This window comes from Falco punctatus, assembly GCF_963210335.1.
Source record: "Falco punctatus genome assembly, chromosome: 6".
NCBI classification, from domain to species: Eukaryota; Metazoa; Chordata; class Aves; order Falconiformes; family Falconidae; genus Falco; species Falco punctatus.
The window spans coordinates 57,240,638-57,260,725 of NC_137585.1; the positions used below are offsets into that span (position 1 = coordinate 57,240,638).

Below are 20,088 nucleotides of genomic sequence, written 5' to 3' on the forward strand. Positions count from 1 at the left end.
CAGTTCGACTTTATATTGATATTATGAATCCACAATGTTAATGACACATTGGTGGTGGGCTCCAAAAGCTCACAGAAGGGCTGTGAAAGCCATCACAGTAATTTCTTTGGTTCGTCAAGGACTAGCTATAGAGCTCTGCAAAAATAAAGCTATAGAGCTTTTTTTTCCAAGACATTAGGAGCTTTCTTCTGCTTTAGAGGCAGAGGATAAAGACAGGGACTTGGAAGGAAGGAAACAGCAGTGAATGCTTTCCCCAGTCTGACAAACTTGTTTGCTAAGGCTAAGGACTGATAAAATACTGGTTAATGATGGTCACACTCCTTTGCTTCAGGGTGATGTTGACAAGGCCATGACAGTCCTGCTGTTTCAGAAATGCTTGCTGAAGCTGCGAGGGGGCTGCTGGCAAGGGAGCTGTGGGCAGGACACTGCTGCAGCAGGCACGCAGCTGAGCAGAGCTGCAGGGAAGCACTGGGTCACAGGGGGCCTGTGGCATCTGTCCTCCTCCTCCACCCCATAATTGTCCACCACATGCCAGTGCCAGAGACGGCACAGCTGCGGTGGCAGTGGAAGCAGGGTGCCCAACAGCCACTTTGGGCAGAAGAAATGGAGCTGGCGGACAGAGGGACAAAGACAGCAGGTTCATAGACACTGCTGATCTCCTGGCCTCCTCCCTTCTAGCAGCTGTGACCAGTTGAGGTTGGGTGGGGTTGCTCCATTATGGCAAATCCCCCTCCTGAGTAGGGCTCTTCCATGCAGCCTCTCTCCAACCTGCCCAGCAATAAATTCCCCACACTGCATCACCGATGAGGTTTCAACAAATCTGGGATAGATACACTGTTGAGCCGGTAGGCATTAGCTGGGCAAGGCAGCCTTGGGCGATTTATCAGGAAAAGGGATGTTGTTTTCTGGAGCACTGTCTGCCTGGAGTTATCAAGGAATGAGCCTGGACTAGTTCCCAGAGATTAGAGAGAAAGAATTGTTAAAAATAATTTTGATGATTTCTTCCAAGTCAGTAAGGTAAAGACTACTCCGTTAACCACTGAGTTTGGGAACAGACTCTGAAGAATGGAGACCTGCAGTCTGTGACCTGTTATTAAGAACTGGAGCTCCCCTCTTGTACTTTCTCATAACCTTCTCTTTGTTTTTTTTTTTTTTTTTCCCTGAACGAGCAAATCTGTGCTACAAAGAGCCACTTGGGCAATCAGAGCTATCGCCTAGCACTTCAATACATTATTTAGTGAAGAAGCACATTCAATAAAGGTGCCAACCGATTTGCTGGCTAATAGGCAGTTGATGTGTACAACATAACAGAGGAAATAAATAAATAAATATGTATTTTTGAAGGGGAAAAAGAAAAGAAAAATTTCTGTAAGGATTTGTCTTTGTCTTACCTTCCCCTCTGCTGTGTGACTGTTTCTACCATGAGATAGATGTATGGGTAATTATGACCATTTACTAGATTTTTAAACATAACTGAGTCCACTGCAGCAGATGAAGTTTATGGCAAATTCATAAAAACTCATAGTAATGTGCAAAGACCTGCAAACTGGTGCTCTTTACATCAGTTTTTTCACCATGGTATTTAAGAAATGATTTTGCAGATCTTTGAGACTATTTAAAATCTATACAGAGTCTTATTATGGACTATTAATTCAAAAGAAGATCTGTTCAAGCCATGATAAGTAGTACTTTCTTAAGATATTTACACCCTTGCTATCACATGCAATTATCTTTAACAGGTGTCATATTGCAGATAGCATGCAAAAATTCTGTTTGTATACATTATGTTCCTAAAAGGTTACTGAAAAAGGATGGATTTGCAAAGTGTGCAAAATAGTATTTTACATTTGAAATTAATAGTTTATTTTTATCACTTCCTGCCCTTTTCTGACCTTTCCTGATGGACATCCTTAGCAAATGGTCTTGCAGCAGCACGAAACAGAAGCAAAAGAGGTTCTTTTGTTTCACCAGCATATATAGTAGGCAAGAATTTGAGAGGTTTCATCTACAACAGTAGTTATCAGAAGTTCCTCTGTATATACAGCTCTACTAATGATCACTGCTAATGGTGTATTTTGCATTCATGTTTTCTTGATGTGCTTTGGACACATACAAATCACACAGAGACAAAAACCTTTTAGCACTGTGTAACTACGCAGGTTTCTGCTACTACCATTCCTGTGTGTTTAACAAGACAGCACAGTGCAACAGATGGTAGAAATCCATCAAATACAAGTAATTTCATTTATTCATGCTCCCTGCTCCTCTTTCCTCTTGATTTTTGTGCCCATTTATACTGGAAGATTTCTGGAAGAGACATTAATTCATACTGTGTGCTAGTGAGGCTTCAAGCAAGCACTTCATTATCTGTTACAACAATGCATAACATCAATATCCAAAGAAATGCCATAATAATTAGGCTAAAATGTGGTCTGAACAACATGAAAGAATTTTCTTATTGAAAAGAAGTGAGTAATTAAAGTGTTGGGAAGAAGACAGTATGAAAGTTTAAATCTACTGTCAGTACTGTCAGATTTTCTCAGATGAGACTATATTGAGTTTTGCTTTATTTTTCTACTTACTGTCACTTGCTGCTGGAATTCCTGTCTTAAGCAAATCAGTAAATTAACATAAAATGTCCTCTGCGTGTAGAATGAATGTGTAGAGAGCTGCTGTGATATCTTACAGTCTCTTTCATGAGAGAAACTGCAATAATTAAAAGTTAATCTAGTGGGAGAGATACCACCATACTTAGCATCATTCAGTGTGGGTTATGGAAATATATTTTAAAGGAGGCTCTTTTATCTCTGGAAGTCACATGGTAAAATACTTCAGAGGATTACAAATGAATTTGTCTGCAGGATAAAGCCTGCTGCCCTGACAGATTAATTCTCTGAGTACTGTAAAACCATATTCAGAAACACTTTGCTTTCCAAGTTCCTTGTAATGAAATAAACATCATTTGTTATGTGTAGTGCCGAGTTTGATATTAGAAATATTATTATTACTATGACTGTTATCAGTTTCAACAATCCTTTTATTGCTGGAAGGCACAGACACACAAAAGCAAACTGATGTCATGGCCCAGGACTTGTCAGGGAACAAAAAAGCAACCAGAAATAAGCTGTCCAGAAACTGGGCTCAAAAGCCAATGTCTGGACTGACTGGGAGAGGTTTCTCTTGACTTAAGACCTACCTCTCCACAGTGCTACTTATCTTGTTCATCTGAAATGGACTGGGTGGGTTACTTAATATATGCTAATGTAGCTTCAGCTTATGTGAAAGCTTCATGGTCAAAAGGGCAATCACAGAAGGAGAGGTGCTTGATTTTGCTCCATGGACCAGCTCTTCTGAAGTTAGCTACACTCTGCTTTGCAAAATGACCAGGGTTTCAAAACTTCTTGCACAATGTCAAGCATTTGATATTAGATAATTTCCTTGCTTGCCTAAAACTGCAGCTGATTGCACAGCCATTTGCATAATCAACCGTTTGTACGTGCAAAATGCTGCAGAACTGCAATTTCTTTTCTTTTTTAATGAAGAAGTTACGTTAACAGAATTTTGTATTGCTGTGGACATTGAAGAATAATGATTGTTGATAAACAGTCTGTACTTTATAATGTATATTAATGTCTCCTGCACTTCTTAAGGAGTTAGATCTGAGAAAGGGGGACTTCTCTCACATTAGAATGTTTCTTTTCTAAGAATACTGAAAGTGTTTATTTGTATTAAAATTAATAATGCAACTTTGTTTGTACAACAGGCATGTTTGTGCTCTCAGCGAAGATTTTTGAGGTATCAACAGAAGCATCATAAACTCATGTTCTTTATGGCTCAAGGGGCTAGGTTTACAGTGAGTGGTGTTCTCTGAGGGTAGCAAATGATAACTCTTGTTCTCTGCATGGAAATATAATAATAGTAGTAATAATAATAACAATAACAACAACAATAATAACAATAGTATGTAACAACAGACAATATACATAACAGCACAACTGAACCATTCTGTTTCTCCCACTTAAAAATTCACGAGGATAGCTTTGCTTATTCTTTGAAGAAATGCTCTGTACAAATGTATTTTGATTTTTGTACATGAAAAACCACCTGTAAGAATAGTAATCCAGATTACTGCATGATTTTAAGAGAATAACACTGTGCAGTAGTGACTGATGCAAATCTATGGTGCAATTTACCATATACAACACTGTTAGAGGCTTGATTAAACCATGCCGCTACGGATGGGAGAAACTATACCCTTAATTATCTGTGTTCAAATTAAAGGGGACCTCAGACCAAAATGTAGAGCCATGTTAACACCAAATGCAACTGGGATGTAGGATATCCTTGAGCTGTGTCTTGGGCAGAGATTTGTGGGAGTATCTGCTTGCACAAGAGAGAAAGGGAAAGATGAGATGCCAGAGATTCAAACGACAAGACAGAGGCTAAGAACACACAGAAAAACATTTGCAGGGAAAAGTGTTTAGAAAAGGTAAGTTCTTTTGAGTTAGGTATTGTCTGGAAAGGACTTGGAACAGTTGTTGCTGTGATTGTGAAAATAGGATTATTGATATTTGTGCATAAAAAAGGATTACGTCAGGATGGCTGACCACCACCAATTTCTCTTTGTGAAGCGAACGACTCATAAGAGTTTTTTTGCTTATTTAGCTAGTTTTAATTAAAAAAACCCTTAATAACACTGTTATTAAAAATGGTACTTCATACACATGTGAAAAGGATAAAACTGAGGACTTTACTCTGTGACCCAGGTGGTCCTGCCAGTCCTGTATTAAAGCTAGCTCTGGCTACTTCAGTGCTAAATATTTCCCTCAGAACTTCATTTGTTTACTTTGCAGATTTAGATTTGGGGTGGGGGTGGGGGGTGGGTGGCGGAAAGAAGAGTATAAAAAGAGAAAGCAGCATTCAGGAAAAAAAAATGCAAGTTTAGTGAACCAACAGAGCTGAACAACTAGCCTTTCCTTTTTCTATGGACAACAAGCCCAATCATTTCCTCTTGAACTGCTACAAACATGCTCATTCTCTGCTTCCTGTAACTTTTCATAGGAAAAAAGCCTAAACAGACTGGGTAGCTTTTGCAAAATACGCACTACACTGTGTTTGTTTACATTGGTTCAAAACCAAAAGTCTCACCACTCCTCCAGACACGAGGTTTAGCCTGTGAGCCAAGAGCAGATGAAGCAAACTACACTCGTCGCATTGCTGCTGAGCCAGTACATGGCCCAGAGCACACACGGGCATTGAATGGTGCTAACTGGGAATTTATCCTTCACACTCCTCTGGGTAAATCCACACTTTGACTGTTTCAGTGAGGTGACGGAAAACTTTTCCTGCCATGGTGAGAGTGGGCACAGTTCCAGTCAAGGTAATGCAGATGTAAATGCTACTGGAGACAAGACTCCTGGGGGCCCTGGCACTTTAAAGGTCACTGTGGGAGGTGTAACGGAGTAATCCCTCTCTTCTGTGGAACTGGAACTGCTCTGGTTTCAATACCGCTTCAGCATTTTTTACCATCTATGCAACTGAGTAAAGGATTCAGATTACTTTTCAGAAATGCCTCTCTGCTGGGCTGAACTTACAGAGCATTGCCACCATGAGTGTGCCAAGCTGGAGAAGACAGAAGACAAGGAGAAGAAAAGGCCATTCTAAACTGGGAAGCATTCCTATGCCCCGTGGAGCGATGCTCACACCAGCTAGGTAATGCTGAACAGAACATGAATAAAACGGTGTTTCTATCACACAGGGAAATGGTTGGTACCTGCAAAAACTTCTCTGTAAGACCAGCTTCACCTCACAGAGCAGAACATAGCAATAACTGCCAGACTTGATTGAAGGCTGGTTTTGAATCTCCATGTTATTGAGAAAAAATAAAGTAAAATCAGCCCATTAAAGCCACATCTCCCATTTTTACAGCAACTTTGGCCTGAAAGAATGAAGACCTTTGAAAAAATCATTATTTAAACTTTATTGCATGACCATATTGTGGGGAAGGAGGAAGAAGTCTCATGAATTTCAATTTAAAGATGAATAAATTAAGGCACAGGGAGGGTACCTAGGTCCAAAGCAGAACTGTGAATAAAACATAAATTCCTGAATGCTCACCGTATGCTTTTCACTATTATTATTTGGAGTATTTGGTGGAGCTATTTTTGGAGTATGATTAGGTAAAAGAATTCTTGAGTTTTAACTACAGATTTGTCAGGGCTACAAAGCTTGTTTGGCTTTCTGGGGGTTAATTTTCAGGTGAAAATGTGTTTTGTGTTTTTATTTTCTGATTTCTGAGTTCAGGTTTGGCATCTCTGCTGTATTCCAACTAGGGATGAACATGTACTATTTTTAATCACACTTAGATCTGTCCCTAGCTTGCTTCTAAAGATAAACGAAACCACATGTCAGTCCTTACATAAGTTGGTAAGGCCATTTCAGTTTTTTTGTTTCTTCCACTTAGCTTTAAGTTAACATTTATAAGCACCTTCAAAAATCTCTGAAGTATTATTTGTTTTATATGCAGCAGCAGAATCTGCCTAGTTGGGCAGGTTGTTTGCAGAATCAGTCTTATAGTCAAAGTGGACACTTGTAAACTAACGTGCTTGAAGGGGAATTTTCTTTTTAATCCTTGTCATTTAATAGTTAATAGAAAATTTATATTCTTTATTCATTTATATCTTCCCTGAGTAGGCGGCATTCTCCGTAGTCATATCAAGGTGGTGTTTTGTTTTTTTTTTTAAGGGTAAAGAATTTGCCATTCTTGTTATATTGCATGAATGAGTTCTGCAGGCTGTGTATAGATATATACTATGTATGAAAGGAATTTATTCCCCGAATTTATATGTTTTGGTACTTGAGCTTTGACTTTTAATTAAGGAATAAAGGCTTTGATGAGCATTCACTTTTTAGACATCATTTTAGGGTCTTATTTCTGACTGATCTAGCGTGTTGACAAGTCTAACAAAGGAGAGGACTATGAAGTGGTTTGAGATTTCTGATGCTGCAAGAAATTTGTTGTGTGATTTAAGCACATCATTTGCATCATTCCAAGACACATAGGAAAGAATCAATATATATGATATAGAGTTTTGTAAAGCTTTTGAAATTCCCTTCAATGACATCTTACAAAAAATGGAGGGACACACTGTCCAGCATAAACTGCTGCAAAGACAATAGAAGACTGATATGAAAACCATGCTCAAGCCATGGTTTTGGATGACTAGTTGTTAATGTAAAGCATCTAATCTCAGATGATCATTCTGGTTCTGAAAACATGCAATGCTTTGATTAATGACTTGGCTGATGGAATAGGGAGTGCGCTTACAAATTTGCAAGATATGAAGGGCCATAAACATTTTTTTCAGGACAAGATTAGAATTCAGAGAGAATCAATGGACATAGAAGAAAGTTCACAAGTGAAGTCACTCACAAGTTGGAGGAAGACTGGTTAAGCAGCATTCTGCTGCCATAAGAAAAAAAAATCAAGGGATCTTTGCTGGGATGTGTAAACAGGTGTGCAATATGTTAAAGCAAGTGCTGTTCAGACCTCAGCTGGAGTGCTGCGCCCAGAGTTAAGCACTGTTCTTCTACAAAGATGAAGACCCACAGGAAGAAGCCCAGAGAGAATAATAAAAACAATTCTAAGTCTAAAAATCATCACCTATGAGGCAAGATTAAAATAACTGCGCTTATTCTTTGACAAAATGGAGTGGATACATGATGCCATCAAATACCCTGAAGATTGTTGCTTCCTGCATCCACTGAGATAAGCTCATTATTTCAAAGGAGATTAGGTTAGACTTTGGAAAAATATTTCTAACTCCAAGGTTAATTCAGCACTGGAATGCACTGCTTAGGGAGGCTGTGCTGCCTTCCACCACTGGAAGTTTTGAGCTTCAGGAGCAGTTAACATGAATCCTGCCTATTTGTTATTGTTTTGGGATTTTTTATAGTGGGTGGATTTGAAGAAAAACACAGACCTCACTGTTTTTAATATTGTATCAGTTGAATCAAAGAATGCAGCAGAAAGATAAGAGCTGTAGTTTTAGGACTCCCATAAACTGGATGCTTATTTATGCCCAGGTACAAATTAGATTTGCTTTCCAAATGCTTGTCTAAATGTTGAAGAAATATTCTTGACTGGGTAGCTCTTGCCTTACGTTACGGTTCCCAAAACTACGAGTGCTGGTTCAGCTGATCTAGTATAAAAGGGGGCAAAAATCTCTAAACCAGGTAAGATTTATATAGTACCCTTTTTGTACGTAATGGATCAATCTTTGTTTCTTTTCACTGTGCTATGGGGTTGCAATGCATGTGTGACTTCTATTAATACGTTCATCCTTTGGTTCACTTGAGTTTAGTTTTATAACATCTTCATCCAAAGTAAGGTAATAATTACAGTTTATTCAATACTTAAAAAAAAAAGAAAAACAGTAAAAGAAACAAGTACTAAGTACCACAGGCAAGTAGAAAATAAGATTTAAAAACTTATCTGCTTTATTTATCGGTGAAATTGTTGAGACATCCTCCTCCACCACACACTTGAACATCTCCTATAAAGAGAACAACCATCTCATTCTTTTGTTCTTCCCACCCCGTAGGAGGAAAAATTTGATTAGCTGGCATTTGTGTTTGTGCGTATAGATGGGAAACTTTAATTAAATTCTTCAGATCAAAGAAAAATGATGCACTTGGTTTCTTTAAAGTCCTACAGCCATTCTTGCCTTCAACAGAGAAGTCTGCCATGGTCTAGGGCTACCTTCTGCAAAACATCTTAGTCTCTTGTGTTTCTTCTTCTCTGAAACAGATTTCTTAGGTCCAGTGGATTGTAACTATTAGCAAAGGAAACACCCGCATTTGAAGACACAGTCTCTCAGACAGATGGTTAAATGCAACAGAAGGCCTGGACAGACAGAGGTGCAGTTCAGGGGTGCGGTGCAGGAACTGTTTACAATGGTGTTTACCACATTCTGCACCAGTATGACTGGAAAGAAGCTATGCAAGTGGGACTGTCAGTTGTTAGTACATTGACTGCTGTGGCCAAGTCTGCACCAAGACACTTATCCAGCTTTCTATCTGGTTGGAGAACAGGAATTTCTGATTTGAGGCATTTAACCATGCTGAGGAGTTTAAAAGGAACAGACGAGCTTTAACAAGCTGAGTGAACAGATTTGATGGAAGCAGCAAATACTAGTGTTCATTAGAAACAACACAGTTTCAGCAAAGTCCATCCTCCACATTTTGTACATTGTGCAGTTTTGTTGAATGGTCCTGTCAGATTACAAATATTTAATCAGAGATGACACCCATGGCATATGCTATTCCACTGAAGCTGCAAATGGTTTATCACTTTCCACTAGCAACAGTGATTTTTGCTTATTTAGAACAATAGCAATGCATGGTTTTGTTTCTAAAAGGACTTCTGCTTTTCCTGATTGCCAGGGACCTAAGGGCACTAAAATACCTTAATTGCCCTGATCAGCCTCATCTGGGGCCCCTACTCAGCCACCTTCTTCCCATAGTAGGCAGGGTTTCCAGGGTTCCATTTAAGCTCAGGCCCAGGTCATCAGGATTTGCCTGTGCTTTGTTTTGGGTGAGCCTGTCTTGCTTGTGTCCTCCTTGGATGAACCTCAGGCCTATGTTATAGGTGTAGGTCTCTAGTTCTGTTTCTTGCTCTCCCTGACAAGATTTCTTGGATGGATCCTGGACTTGATTTGGCATTTCACTTGTGTGATGGTTGCTAAGTGTATGACAAAGCCTGTTGCTATCACCATCCTAGCCCTGTTCTTGACTGTGCCCTCATTGGGGGGGGGTACCCCTAGATCCCAGTTCATGATGCCTGGAGGAGTAGCCCTGCTCTGACACTGATGTGCAGCTCAGGAAGGAAACAAGGGCTCCCTTTTAAAATAGATGATTTTTTTTCCCCCAAGAAGAAAAAAAAAAAAAAAAGCTTACTTCTCCTATTTATGTCTCTGGACTTAATCCAAATTGTTTCAACTTTTAATTGTGTAAGTTACATTTTCTGCGGTTTGCTGCTGCCTGACTTTTTAAAGTATTACCTACAGCAAAATACAGGAGTACTTTGACAAAATAAATCTGTTGGTGATTAATTTTAGCACAGTCAAATGTCTTTGGAACTGCATTGCTTTTATTTCTTGAAATGCAAGATGTCTAATCTGGTTAAAACAGCAGATTGTCATGCCAAGTACAGTCATTGTACAGGATTAAGAACTATAGGATTACAGATCCTAATTATAGACTCTTGTCAGTTTACTATGTCTTAATATGTTGTTTTCAACTTCTGATTCCACTTGTCATGTCTCTTTTGCAATCGTGTTTTTAATGAACTTTCTGATGCATCTTGTAATTTGGCAAACCTGCATTCTGGTAGCACTGCCTGGGTCCTATTGCAAATTAAGACATGTTAAAGGTCAAGGCTCTTCAAACTGAACATCTCTGCTCTGGGAGGCTTTTCACAACAAAGAATATTCCACTTTTTGTGCTACTTTGTTTCTTGGTTCTCAGATTGTTTCCAGGAAGGCCTTAGAGGATGATTTTCTGTAGCCATTTGCGCTGCCTGAGCCTCCTTGTAGTCGGTGTAGATTTACATACTGAAAAGGAGTTTAGAAGATAGTACTATTTATAGGTTATTTATATTATGATGAATGGCATTGATACATTTGTCTCTTGACATCCTCTTTGTCATATTATTTTGCCCTCAATGACCTTCTTGCTAGGTGAATGTGCCACAGAGAACATTATTTTTCTGTGTCTATGTCCTGCAGGACTGGCCAAACAGGATTCTTTCACATTCAGTGGAAAGCTGTCAAGATAATTAACGTTTCAATTATTGACTGGAATGTGGCCTACATTCCTTAACTGATGAATGGGACAAGATCTTGTTTACATTAGTTTTTGGTAAAGTTCCTCACCATTACAGCACGTGGTTCAGTTCAGCTGCACTAACAGCAAGGAAAGGACAGCCAATACCGCTGTCATCTGAAGCCTATTTTTTGGCACTGTAGTTGGACCAGTGGTAAAACGGAGTCTTGTTTATAGCTGCTTTCCAACATTTTGCCTACCGCTTTTAAAGATATAGGAAACACAAAACAGTACAGACCAGGACTTCAAAAGGAAAAAAATGAAGGCCGCATATTAACCCCTGAAAGGCTGGAAAATTGCCCTGACTACTGTGTTTTTCAGGGTGGCAGTAATGATGGCTTAAGGACATAGGCTATCAAGCGAAGATGAGAGGTAGCAGTAATATCTCTTTGTCGGACAAACCAGCAGAGCTGGAAAAACACACTGTAAAATAAGGCAGGTGAGCCTTATTTTAGCTGTATGTGTGGCCTTATTTCACAAGTCTTGTGCGTATAAATTACAGTTCAGTCTTTAATTATTACACAGATTAGGCAGGCTCAGAACCTGATTTGGAGCAGTGATGCCCTGTGAATGAAAATCAGGTAACGATCCAACATATGTTACATTTCCTTGTTTTGAATTGTGTGATCTCGTGCCTTTGTTACAGTACACCATTAAGTACAGAATTATTAACTTCCTTGTGTTTTTCACGGCAAGAAAACATTCAGACTGTAATAGCCATGTCCTCACCTGCCCTTGAACAGAAGCAGTGCTTTAACCCTCTCTTCTGGGTGATGAGCGGAGGCGCGGAGCCGTCAGCCCCTGAAGGCACGAGCGCCGCAGCCTCGCTCCTCGTGAACCCGGTGCCCGAGAGCACGACGGCACCCGCGCCCCGCGCTGCCAGCCGAGTCTCCAGCACCTTTCCAGCCAGGCCTTAAGGAAACGAACTGACAGCATTTTGTGGTCAGACCTGTTTGCCGCGGGCTGCCCTTGTGCCGCTCGTAGCGGAGGGATGGCGGCTGCCCCTGACCCGCCCGTCCCGGCAGCGCAACGTGGCCGCTTCCCCTCGGCCTCAGGCCGCCTCTTGCCGGACCCGCTGGCCCCTGAAACCCCGACCGCCCGTTGGCGGCGTGGCTGGCTGCGGGGGGCGCGAAGGAAAAGCGGCCCCGAGCCTGTCCCTCGGAAGCACTCAGGGTCCCGGCCGGGCGAGGGCAGGCAGCGGGGCGCAGGCTCTGCCGCCGACGGGAGGCCGCTCTGGCCGGCCTTGTGCCTCGGCTCCTGGGGTGGGACGCGGCCCCCGGCCCCGGAGAGGCTGCCCTGCGCTGGGGGGCCTCGCCCGCCTCCGCTCGGCGCCCCTCACCGGCACCGGGCCCGCCGCCCGCGGCCGGTCGCCGCCATCCCCGCTAGGGGGCGGCGGGGGTCGCGCGCACCTGCCCCCAGCCCCCTGCGGGCGGTGCGTCCGCGGGACGCATGCGCGCGGCGCCCCGGCGCCCCGCCCCCCCAGGTTGGCTGAGGGGACGCGGTGCGGCGGCGGCGGCCGCTCTCACGGGGCTCGGCAGGTACGTGGCGGCGGGGCTGCGCGGCCCCCGCCGCGCTGGCGGGACGGGGGCGGCCGGCCGGGGCGCGGCTGCCCGACAGGCGTCGCCGCACCTGCCCGGCGCCGCGCTCCCGGGAGCTTGCGCCCGGGCGGGCGGAGCCGGCGCCGCCTGGGAGGGCTGCCCCTCGCCGGGGTGCGGTGGCCAAGCGCGGGCGGGCTTCCCCGCCGCGGATCCGCCGCCCGCTGTGGCCGCCCCGGAAGAGCGCGGGGGCAGGTGGCGGCCCGGGCCGTGCCGCTGTGGCCGTCTGCGGTGGGAAGGCGCCGCTGGCCCCGGCGCCCCCGGCTCCGTCGGAGTTTGCGTGGGTGTGGAGGGGGCGGCCGGGATGCGTTTGGCCCCAGATCCGGCCGCGGTCGAAGGCAGAACTGGGCAAAAGTATTTCTCGGGGATCACCCCGGAAAGTGTCGGGCGCACCTGCCCCGGGAGAGCCGGCGGAGGACAAAGAGCCGTCGCAGGCTGGGAGCAGCCGTTCTCCCCTCAGGGCTGCCGGCGCGGGGCGGCAAGGGCGTCCGGGCGGGAGTGACAGAAGCGGGAGGAGAGGGCTGCGAGGGAGCCGAGCCGGGGCTGAAGTTCTCTGCCCTCTCATGACCCTCTCGGCCGGTGGGGCGGGAGGTGCGGGGGAGGGCAGGGCCCCTTGGTGTGTCACAGGCTTCGTCCCCCTCCGCCTGGGCCCGGGGCGGCGGTGCCGAGCGATGCCGGGGTGCCCGGAGCTGGACGGCGGAGGGGCGTTTTGCGTCGTGGTCGGACTGCGGAGCCAGCGCTCGCCTGTAGCGTTTCTGGTTGCTTTAAGGTCTTCGAGCAGTATTGAGGTTAGTACCTAGTCGCTGATAAGTAGTAAGCTCCAGTAGTTAAGTAGCAGGGATTTCAGTTAACCTTAATTTCGTAATGCGGTTGCGTTAGAGAGTAAGGCTCGGAAGGGAAATTTTAGTTACAAGTTGACTGCAAGTGATGAGCTGTGCAGAAATTTGTGCTGCCGAAGTGCTGATGCTCCACTAGTTCCCTGAGAGTCGCAGGGTTTTGGAAGCCAAACACCGAGCGGCCAAAACCTTAACGATACCCTCAACGCAAGTCTCGCTGACAGAAAGCAACAGTGTTTTCATCAGTTTGAGAATGTTGTCTGATTTGTTTGCAGATAGTACTAAGCTTTAGTATTGCTTGATTTTTTTGCCGCGTTCATGTGTAAGCATGTTCTTAGGAAGTTTCAAAAACAGTGATCCTAGATTGCTAAAATAATTAATTTTCCACAGGCTTGCTATGACTGTGAAATTATCAGCTTCTCTTTTGAGGCAGATGGAAGGTTATTCAGTCTAGAAGCATGTATTGGCAGCTACCATCTGTTCAAATATTTGTATACCTCAGTAAAATACAGGGCAAAACCTGAGGTCTTGTTGCTTTAGTATTTTTATTGTTGTTTTTATTATTGATCTGTTTAATGTGTTCTGGGAAGGGTTAAAGCCAGGCCTTCCGTATCTTGGCAGTCATTCATCTGCTGTGCTTGGTTAACATTACCTAGTGAGCAAAGAAGGATAAATAATTTACCATTCTCATTATGCTTTTAATAAATAACAAATGGGAGTGCACCTCGCAGCTGTGACTGAAATATCTGTTTTGTAACACTGTATTTAAAAGGGGGATTTTTTTTCTGTAGGAAGAGGGTCACAATAAGCTTTCTGATTATAGACTGCAGCTATCTTCATAGCTTTTATTGACTTGATTTAAAATTCATGTGAAATGCCAAATGAGCTGGTCTCTCAATGTTCCATTTATGTTTATGGATTTTCCCAGAAAAGAAATGTGTACTTTGGCTTTTGATTTTTTTAAGGTCCTTTTTAATATGGCCTTTAAAATCTTGTTGTACTGTAACTTGACTAAAACTTGTATTAGACACTTTAATTACGCTTAATAATATGCTAACAATTTTTTTTCAGAAATTCAGAAAATGTTTCTTTAAATGGATTTGCAGATACATTTAGAAAACTACATATCATGAAAATTGTGATTATTCTTAAATTTACTAATTGAATTATTTTTAGTGTTAACTGAAAACAATAGAGGGGTCTTTAGGTCCAGGTCTTGGCAAGAATGACACTGCGGGCACAGTCACCTGTAATCAGGTTTAAACCTGAGATGGGATTATGAAGTTGTTTCCAAGATAAGGCAGAACAGTGCTCTGTCTTAGAAAGGACACTGCAAAAAGAATCATATTTGCAATTAAATTAACTTGGTTTAGAGAGTCTTTGTGAACCGAACAGCATTCTTTGAGTGTTTGTTTACAATAGAAGTTTGCAGTATTCTATGTTGCAAAGCACCATTTTCTCTCTAGTAAGAGGTGTACTATCTACCAGACTTTATTTTTATTTCCAGGTTTCACAAGCACTTCATAAATATAGGTCATTGCATCTTTTGTGCTGCTTGTTTCTGTAAGAGATGCTTACTGTCTGTACATGTATTTTTATAGTTGAAGATATCCCTGTGGTAAAGTTTTCAAAAGAGTTTTTTTTAATCATCAGTTCAGCAAACAAATCTTTTAACTTTATAAAATCTTGCTGTCAAATAGACTACATGTTTCTTTTAAAACAGTGTGAAATAGTGTGTTGAATGACTAACATGAGAGTAAAGAACAGAAAAAGACCTACATCATAGTGTTATATGACAACACTAGTGGGAATGCAATAGAAAAACATCCTTATGTTGAACCAAGTGTGGTTTTGCTAGCTCTTACATTTTGTAGGCTCGCCTAACTTACAATTTACCTTCTATTTACCGTCTTGTCGAAGTTACCACCTGTTGGTAAATATGTAGCGTAAGGTCACTCACAAGTAAAAGTAGAATATATAAGGACCAGAGTAGTTCAGTGTTTTCTTTTTCCTTGTATCTTACTGGTTTTTAAAAATATATTGTTGTGTATGTGGAATCCTGCAGTAAAAATTTCTGTCACAATTGCAAAATTGTGAAGGTGGGAGTTGTTTTTTGCAAACCCTATGGGAATTCCTATGCCAAATCTTGAATTGTATTAGTGCAATGAACTGGCATCGATAAGTGTTTAAACTTGCTTGAATTCTGTGGCTAAATTTAAATATAAAACAGTTTAGGGGGAAAAAAAATCCACCAAACTTCTTTGTCTTGTGCCAATATCTGATGAATAACTTGTATAGAAATTTACTTGGTTTTGAACTTTTAAGTTAAGGTCTGGATACTCCTTACAACAGTTTTACTTTGCAAACTGCCTGCTTGCATATTTGATAGGTATGGAATAACTACTTAACTGAACTGCTTCTTTAACAAGTATTTATTAGTCCACTACTCTAATTCCCTGCTGAGTTCATTAGAGCTAAAAATGTATTATATTTCAGACTATATAATGCCAAATATTTTACAAAAAGTTTTTTAAACCTACTTAGAAGAATGCAGGCCTGGTGGTGGGCTAATGTCAGTCCTTTTGAGGAACTGCTACAAGAAATTCCACTTTCCTACCCCCTCCCAAATTAACTGTAGCAGACATTGGAGTCTAATGAATGAAGCCCTTGAGACTTTATTGCATTTTGAAAGGCCTGCTGCGTGAAGATTAAAACACTAAAGCTAATGGGCACTTTTTTTTGGTAGACGCTAACTAGAATTTATTTTCATCAGAATGTTTAGAAACACTAACTTTCCTTATGTGATTTTTTTTTTTTTTTTTCCACTGGAGAGGTAACCATTCTGTTGTGATGGTGCTCTTTAATAGTAAACCTAAAAATGAGGTTTTTGATATATGAAGTGTTTGGTACTGGTGTTGCTTTTAAATGGGCTATAACAATTAAGAGATTATTCAAAGCTGTCATCTTCAACCTGTCTTGTATTCAAAAGCAATCTGTGAAAGACAAACTCCAGACTTTGTAGTAGGCGGTTTTCAACAATACTTTTTTTTTTCCCCCAAAGTAAACAAACCACTATAAATTACTGCTTTTCAGTGAGCTTTTTAGTATTTAGTCACTGACTGCTTTGATTCAGACAAGTAGCTGAACTCCTCTTTGAGTAATAACAGGAAAACAAGATTAAGCATTTTAACTTGATTGATGTTGAAAATATTTACAGTTCTTGATTCGTATTAGAAGCTATAGAAATGTGTTAAAATGTTGTTAAACTGATTTCTTTGTATTTTTTTGTTTAATATTAGATAAAATAACAGATTTGAGCATAGTTTCCTCATGTAGTTATGTGGGTAGTCAGCAGTGCAAGTGTGGCAGTGGAGAGGTAATCAGAAGCTGCAAAATTTTGACAACTTCCACCAAATTTGCATTATTTCCAGATGAAAGTACAAGGAAATTAATTTATTTTGTTGTTTCATCCTGATTTAATACAGTACTTGAATTTTGTACATCATCCAAATTGCATACTATCAGCTAAGACAAAAATAATCACTTATTTGGTAGGCACTAATGCTATTCCAACCTTTCACCGTGCGTTAATGTGGTAGGAAAAAGAATTAAGAAAATTCATGATTTTGTGTAATAAGTGTACTGCCCTGAAGTGTCAGAATATCAGCTTTTGTTCACAGTAACAGAATTACTACTAAAGAGTGCTGTGTCGACACTGTGGTTTTTTTACATGCTGTCAGCTTAGCTCCTAGTAAAGCTCTCTGCTTACCATGTGCTTCATGTTCCTTCACAGCAAGGCTGTTCATTGCTGCCTTAGTCAATATATGAACCCCCACCAAAGCCTTAAGCAAGTCTGTAATCTTTAGTGGCACTGAAATTCCATGTGCTTTTTCCTCCTCCTTTGTTTACCATTACTTTGAAGAGTTCTTTCCCAAAAGAGAGCTTTTATGTTTAGGACTGCCCAGCTTTTTGCATGTACCTATGGTTTCATTAATGCATAATGTGTTCAGCTGATGTCTTGGTAAGAACCTAATGGTGTTGGCGAGTCTTGGAACAGAGATATTTAATACCGGCTTCTTTGTCTTGTATGGGTGGTGTACCCAGCTTCTGCCTGCTTGCTAAGTGAGAAGTGATGCTAGGAAAGAAAAAAAGTTGTGAATGGAAGGTGTTTTACACAGATGGTATGCTTACGAGTGCCCATTTGACAGGCTGTGGGGAAAGTTTAGCTGAGGGACTTTATTTTCAGCTCTTCCAGGAATAACTTGTATAACTTTTTTACTTACTGTATAGAAAGAGCTTGTTTTTTGATAATTGAGAAGTTATGCATGGATTTTTTATTTATAAGTGTCCCGTGTCTGTTTAGGCTGAGATTGGTATTTAATGTATAAGTAGAGTGATAGTCTTGCAAATGAAATTCTGTAATCTTTTTGGGGTGTTTTCTTTTGTGGACAATTAAAAACTGCAGGATATAGGCAGGTTAGGTGGAAAAGCTGTTGGAAAAGAATTAAGTGTAATAATTTCTCATAGGAGTAGGAGCATGTAGGTAGGATAGATTTTAAATTTTTTTATTAACATACTACTTTGCTTATTATAGATTGATGTGATGGTCCGTAGGTGGTGCTAGAAATGCATTTGAACATTTGGAAGATAGTAATCAGGCTTTTAATTTTTTTTTTCCTGTGTGAGCCTGCATGACTTTCTGCACAACGTAGTTGAATTTGTATAAATTATCATAAAGGTATGGAATGATGCATCTCTGAGCCTGCTGCTTACTTACATACTTAAAGTATTTGCTCCAATAGCCCTTCTGTTTGTATAGAAATAGTAAAATACATTTAAAAACTGACAAATAAATTTTACCGAACCTTTTTTTCTTGGAAATGGCTAAACAGTATTTTTTAAAAATCAGTTTTTGGAAAAAACCCCCCCACATCAACCTTTCATAGAAAATTTCAGCCCAGTAGGGTACGCAGCTGAAAACGATGACTGCTACTGGTGGTTTTGGTACTATGGTACCACCATGGAACATAAGTGAGATTGTGGGTTTTCAGTGGAACTAGGATCATGTCTTTCAAACTTGAAATGGAAACTAGTCAACAGAGGGGAAGATGTGGCAGCAGAGTTGTTCCTGTTTTACTGTCAGCTGTGTTCTCAACCTTTGCTTCTGTTGGGTGGGTTTTGATGCACTTTCCTAGGTGCTGTAGGCATAGAAAAAGCAAGGCATCTAGGCAGCCTTTCTACATCCCTATTCAGAAGCCTGCATCTTCTGTCAATTGTGAAGACTGGGATCCAAAGAACTGGGAATGTGAGGAAACACCTTGGCAGTGTTGCCAATGTAGTAGCAGTATTTGGAATGGTTTACTTGGTGGTGGGAACAACGAAAGCAAATTTCTTTGTGTAGATGGGAGCCTGACTTTGAGACTGGTGAGATGGGTATTTTTTGGCTGGGTTGATGAGCTTTAAAGAATTGTTCCTGCAATTTTATTTTTTCAAGATGGCAGTATTTTAGCTTGTTAAATGTAAAACAATGGCATGTGGAAGTTGAGCTGTAGAGCTGAAAACACTTTTGAAATTTAATGTTGAAGAAATGTCTGTATCTCTGGTAGTCCCTCCATTTTAATTTGTTGACTCAACAGGCTTTATCATCATGTAGAGCATGTAATTATAATGCTTATAATAGTTAAGGAGAACTATAGGGAAAACAAGAATATTTTTCAGACTTGCTTAAACCCCAAAATAAGCTGTTAATCTGTGCGGTGTGGTAGAAAAGCTCCGAAGCACAAAACTGTGACAGTGTTTTTCCTGTGTAAATCATGTCTGTGTGACTGCTGTTGATAGTTCAAAATAAAACAAACTTCTGCATAAAATTTTCTGGGAAAAAAAAACAACCCAAACCCATCCCTTTTCATTCATCTAAGGTCTTCATTGTTCCTGAAGTCTGGGCAGTTTCTTAAAGGTGGTTGACTTTTTTTTTTTTTTGTGTGGGAGCAGTTAACAGGGGGAAATTAGTAACATTCTTGCTGTCCGAACCAATTAATTTCTTCCATGTGTACCTCATAATGCAGTAAAGCAACTTGTTTAATATAGATGTATACATAGTACAATACTCAAGACTCAAAACAGTTTTGAACAATGTTCTTTGAGTTTAAGATAATCAAAAAGTATGATGTAACTGAAACATTAACTGCATATGCTAATTTGGGGATTCCATTCTTGGTGTTTTCTGAAGTAGCCAGTGAACTGAATGTGCATGTAAGTTGATGGCATCATCTCTTCGTGGTTATGACCATTGTCTTTCTAGATCTTCTGTCTGTTATTTCACTTGTAAGATCCAAGCAGATTTCTCTGCAACATGCAATTATTTTATTTAGATGCTACACTTCTTTTTTGCCTGTTAAGTACCTCTGTGAAGCCTTAATTTTTGCTGTCCTTTATATAACACGGAAAATGTTGGATTTTTTTTTTCAGTGAATAATCACTGCTAATTCCCTCACAAATTTCTCTATACTACTCCTAATTTATAGTTTTGAATCATGCAAAGATTTTTGTGATCTCTGATAAACTGCTGAAAAACAGCTTTCTATTGGGGCTTGTAACATTCATGGGTTGTACTTGTTTTCTGTTGATACGAAAATGGAATTTAAAAAAAAATACTGTCAGTTAAATTGCCAATTCATAGTACACTTTTTACCTGTAATATATTTTTGGTATGATACTTATTCACAATTGTCATCATCACTTAATCATGTGGTGTATTAACACATCATACTTTG

At 40.9% G+C, this 20,088-nt stretch overlaps 1 protein-coding gene across 3 annotated transcripts in view; it reads left to right on the plus strand.

Annotated features, from left to right (window-relative positions):
- The first annotated feature begins 12,234 nt into the window (after nt 1-12,234).
- Nucleotides 12,235-20,088, plus strand: part of RAB3IP (RAB3A interacting protein) — a 42,083-nt gene continuing 34,229 nt past the window's right edge. For 2 of the 3 annotated variants that reach the window (XM_080391131.1, XM_080391132.1), the window contains exon 1: nt 12,235-12,422. In XM_080391131.1, the coding sequence (XP_080247257.1) occupies nt 12,334-12,422 (89 nt within the window). In that variant the 5' untranslated portion in view covers nt 12,235-12,333. Of the gene's footprint in view, nt 12,423-12,447; nt 13,268-20,088 lie in introns of those variants that run through there. The other variant, XM_080391133.1, reaches the window with a different exon arrangement.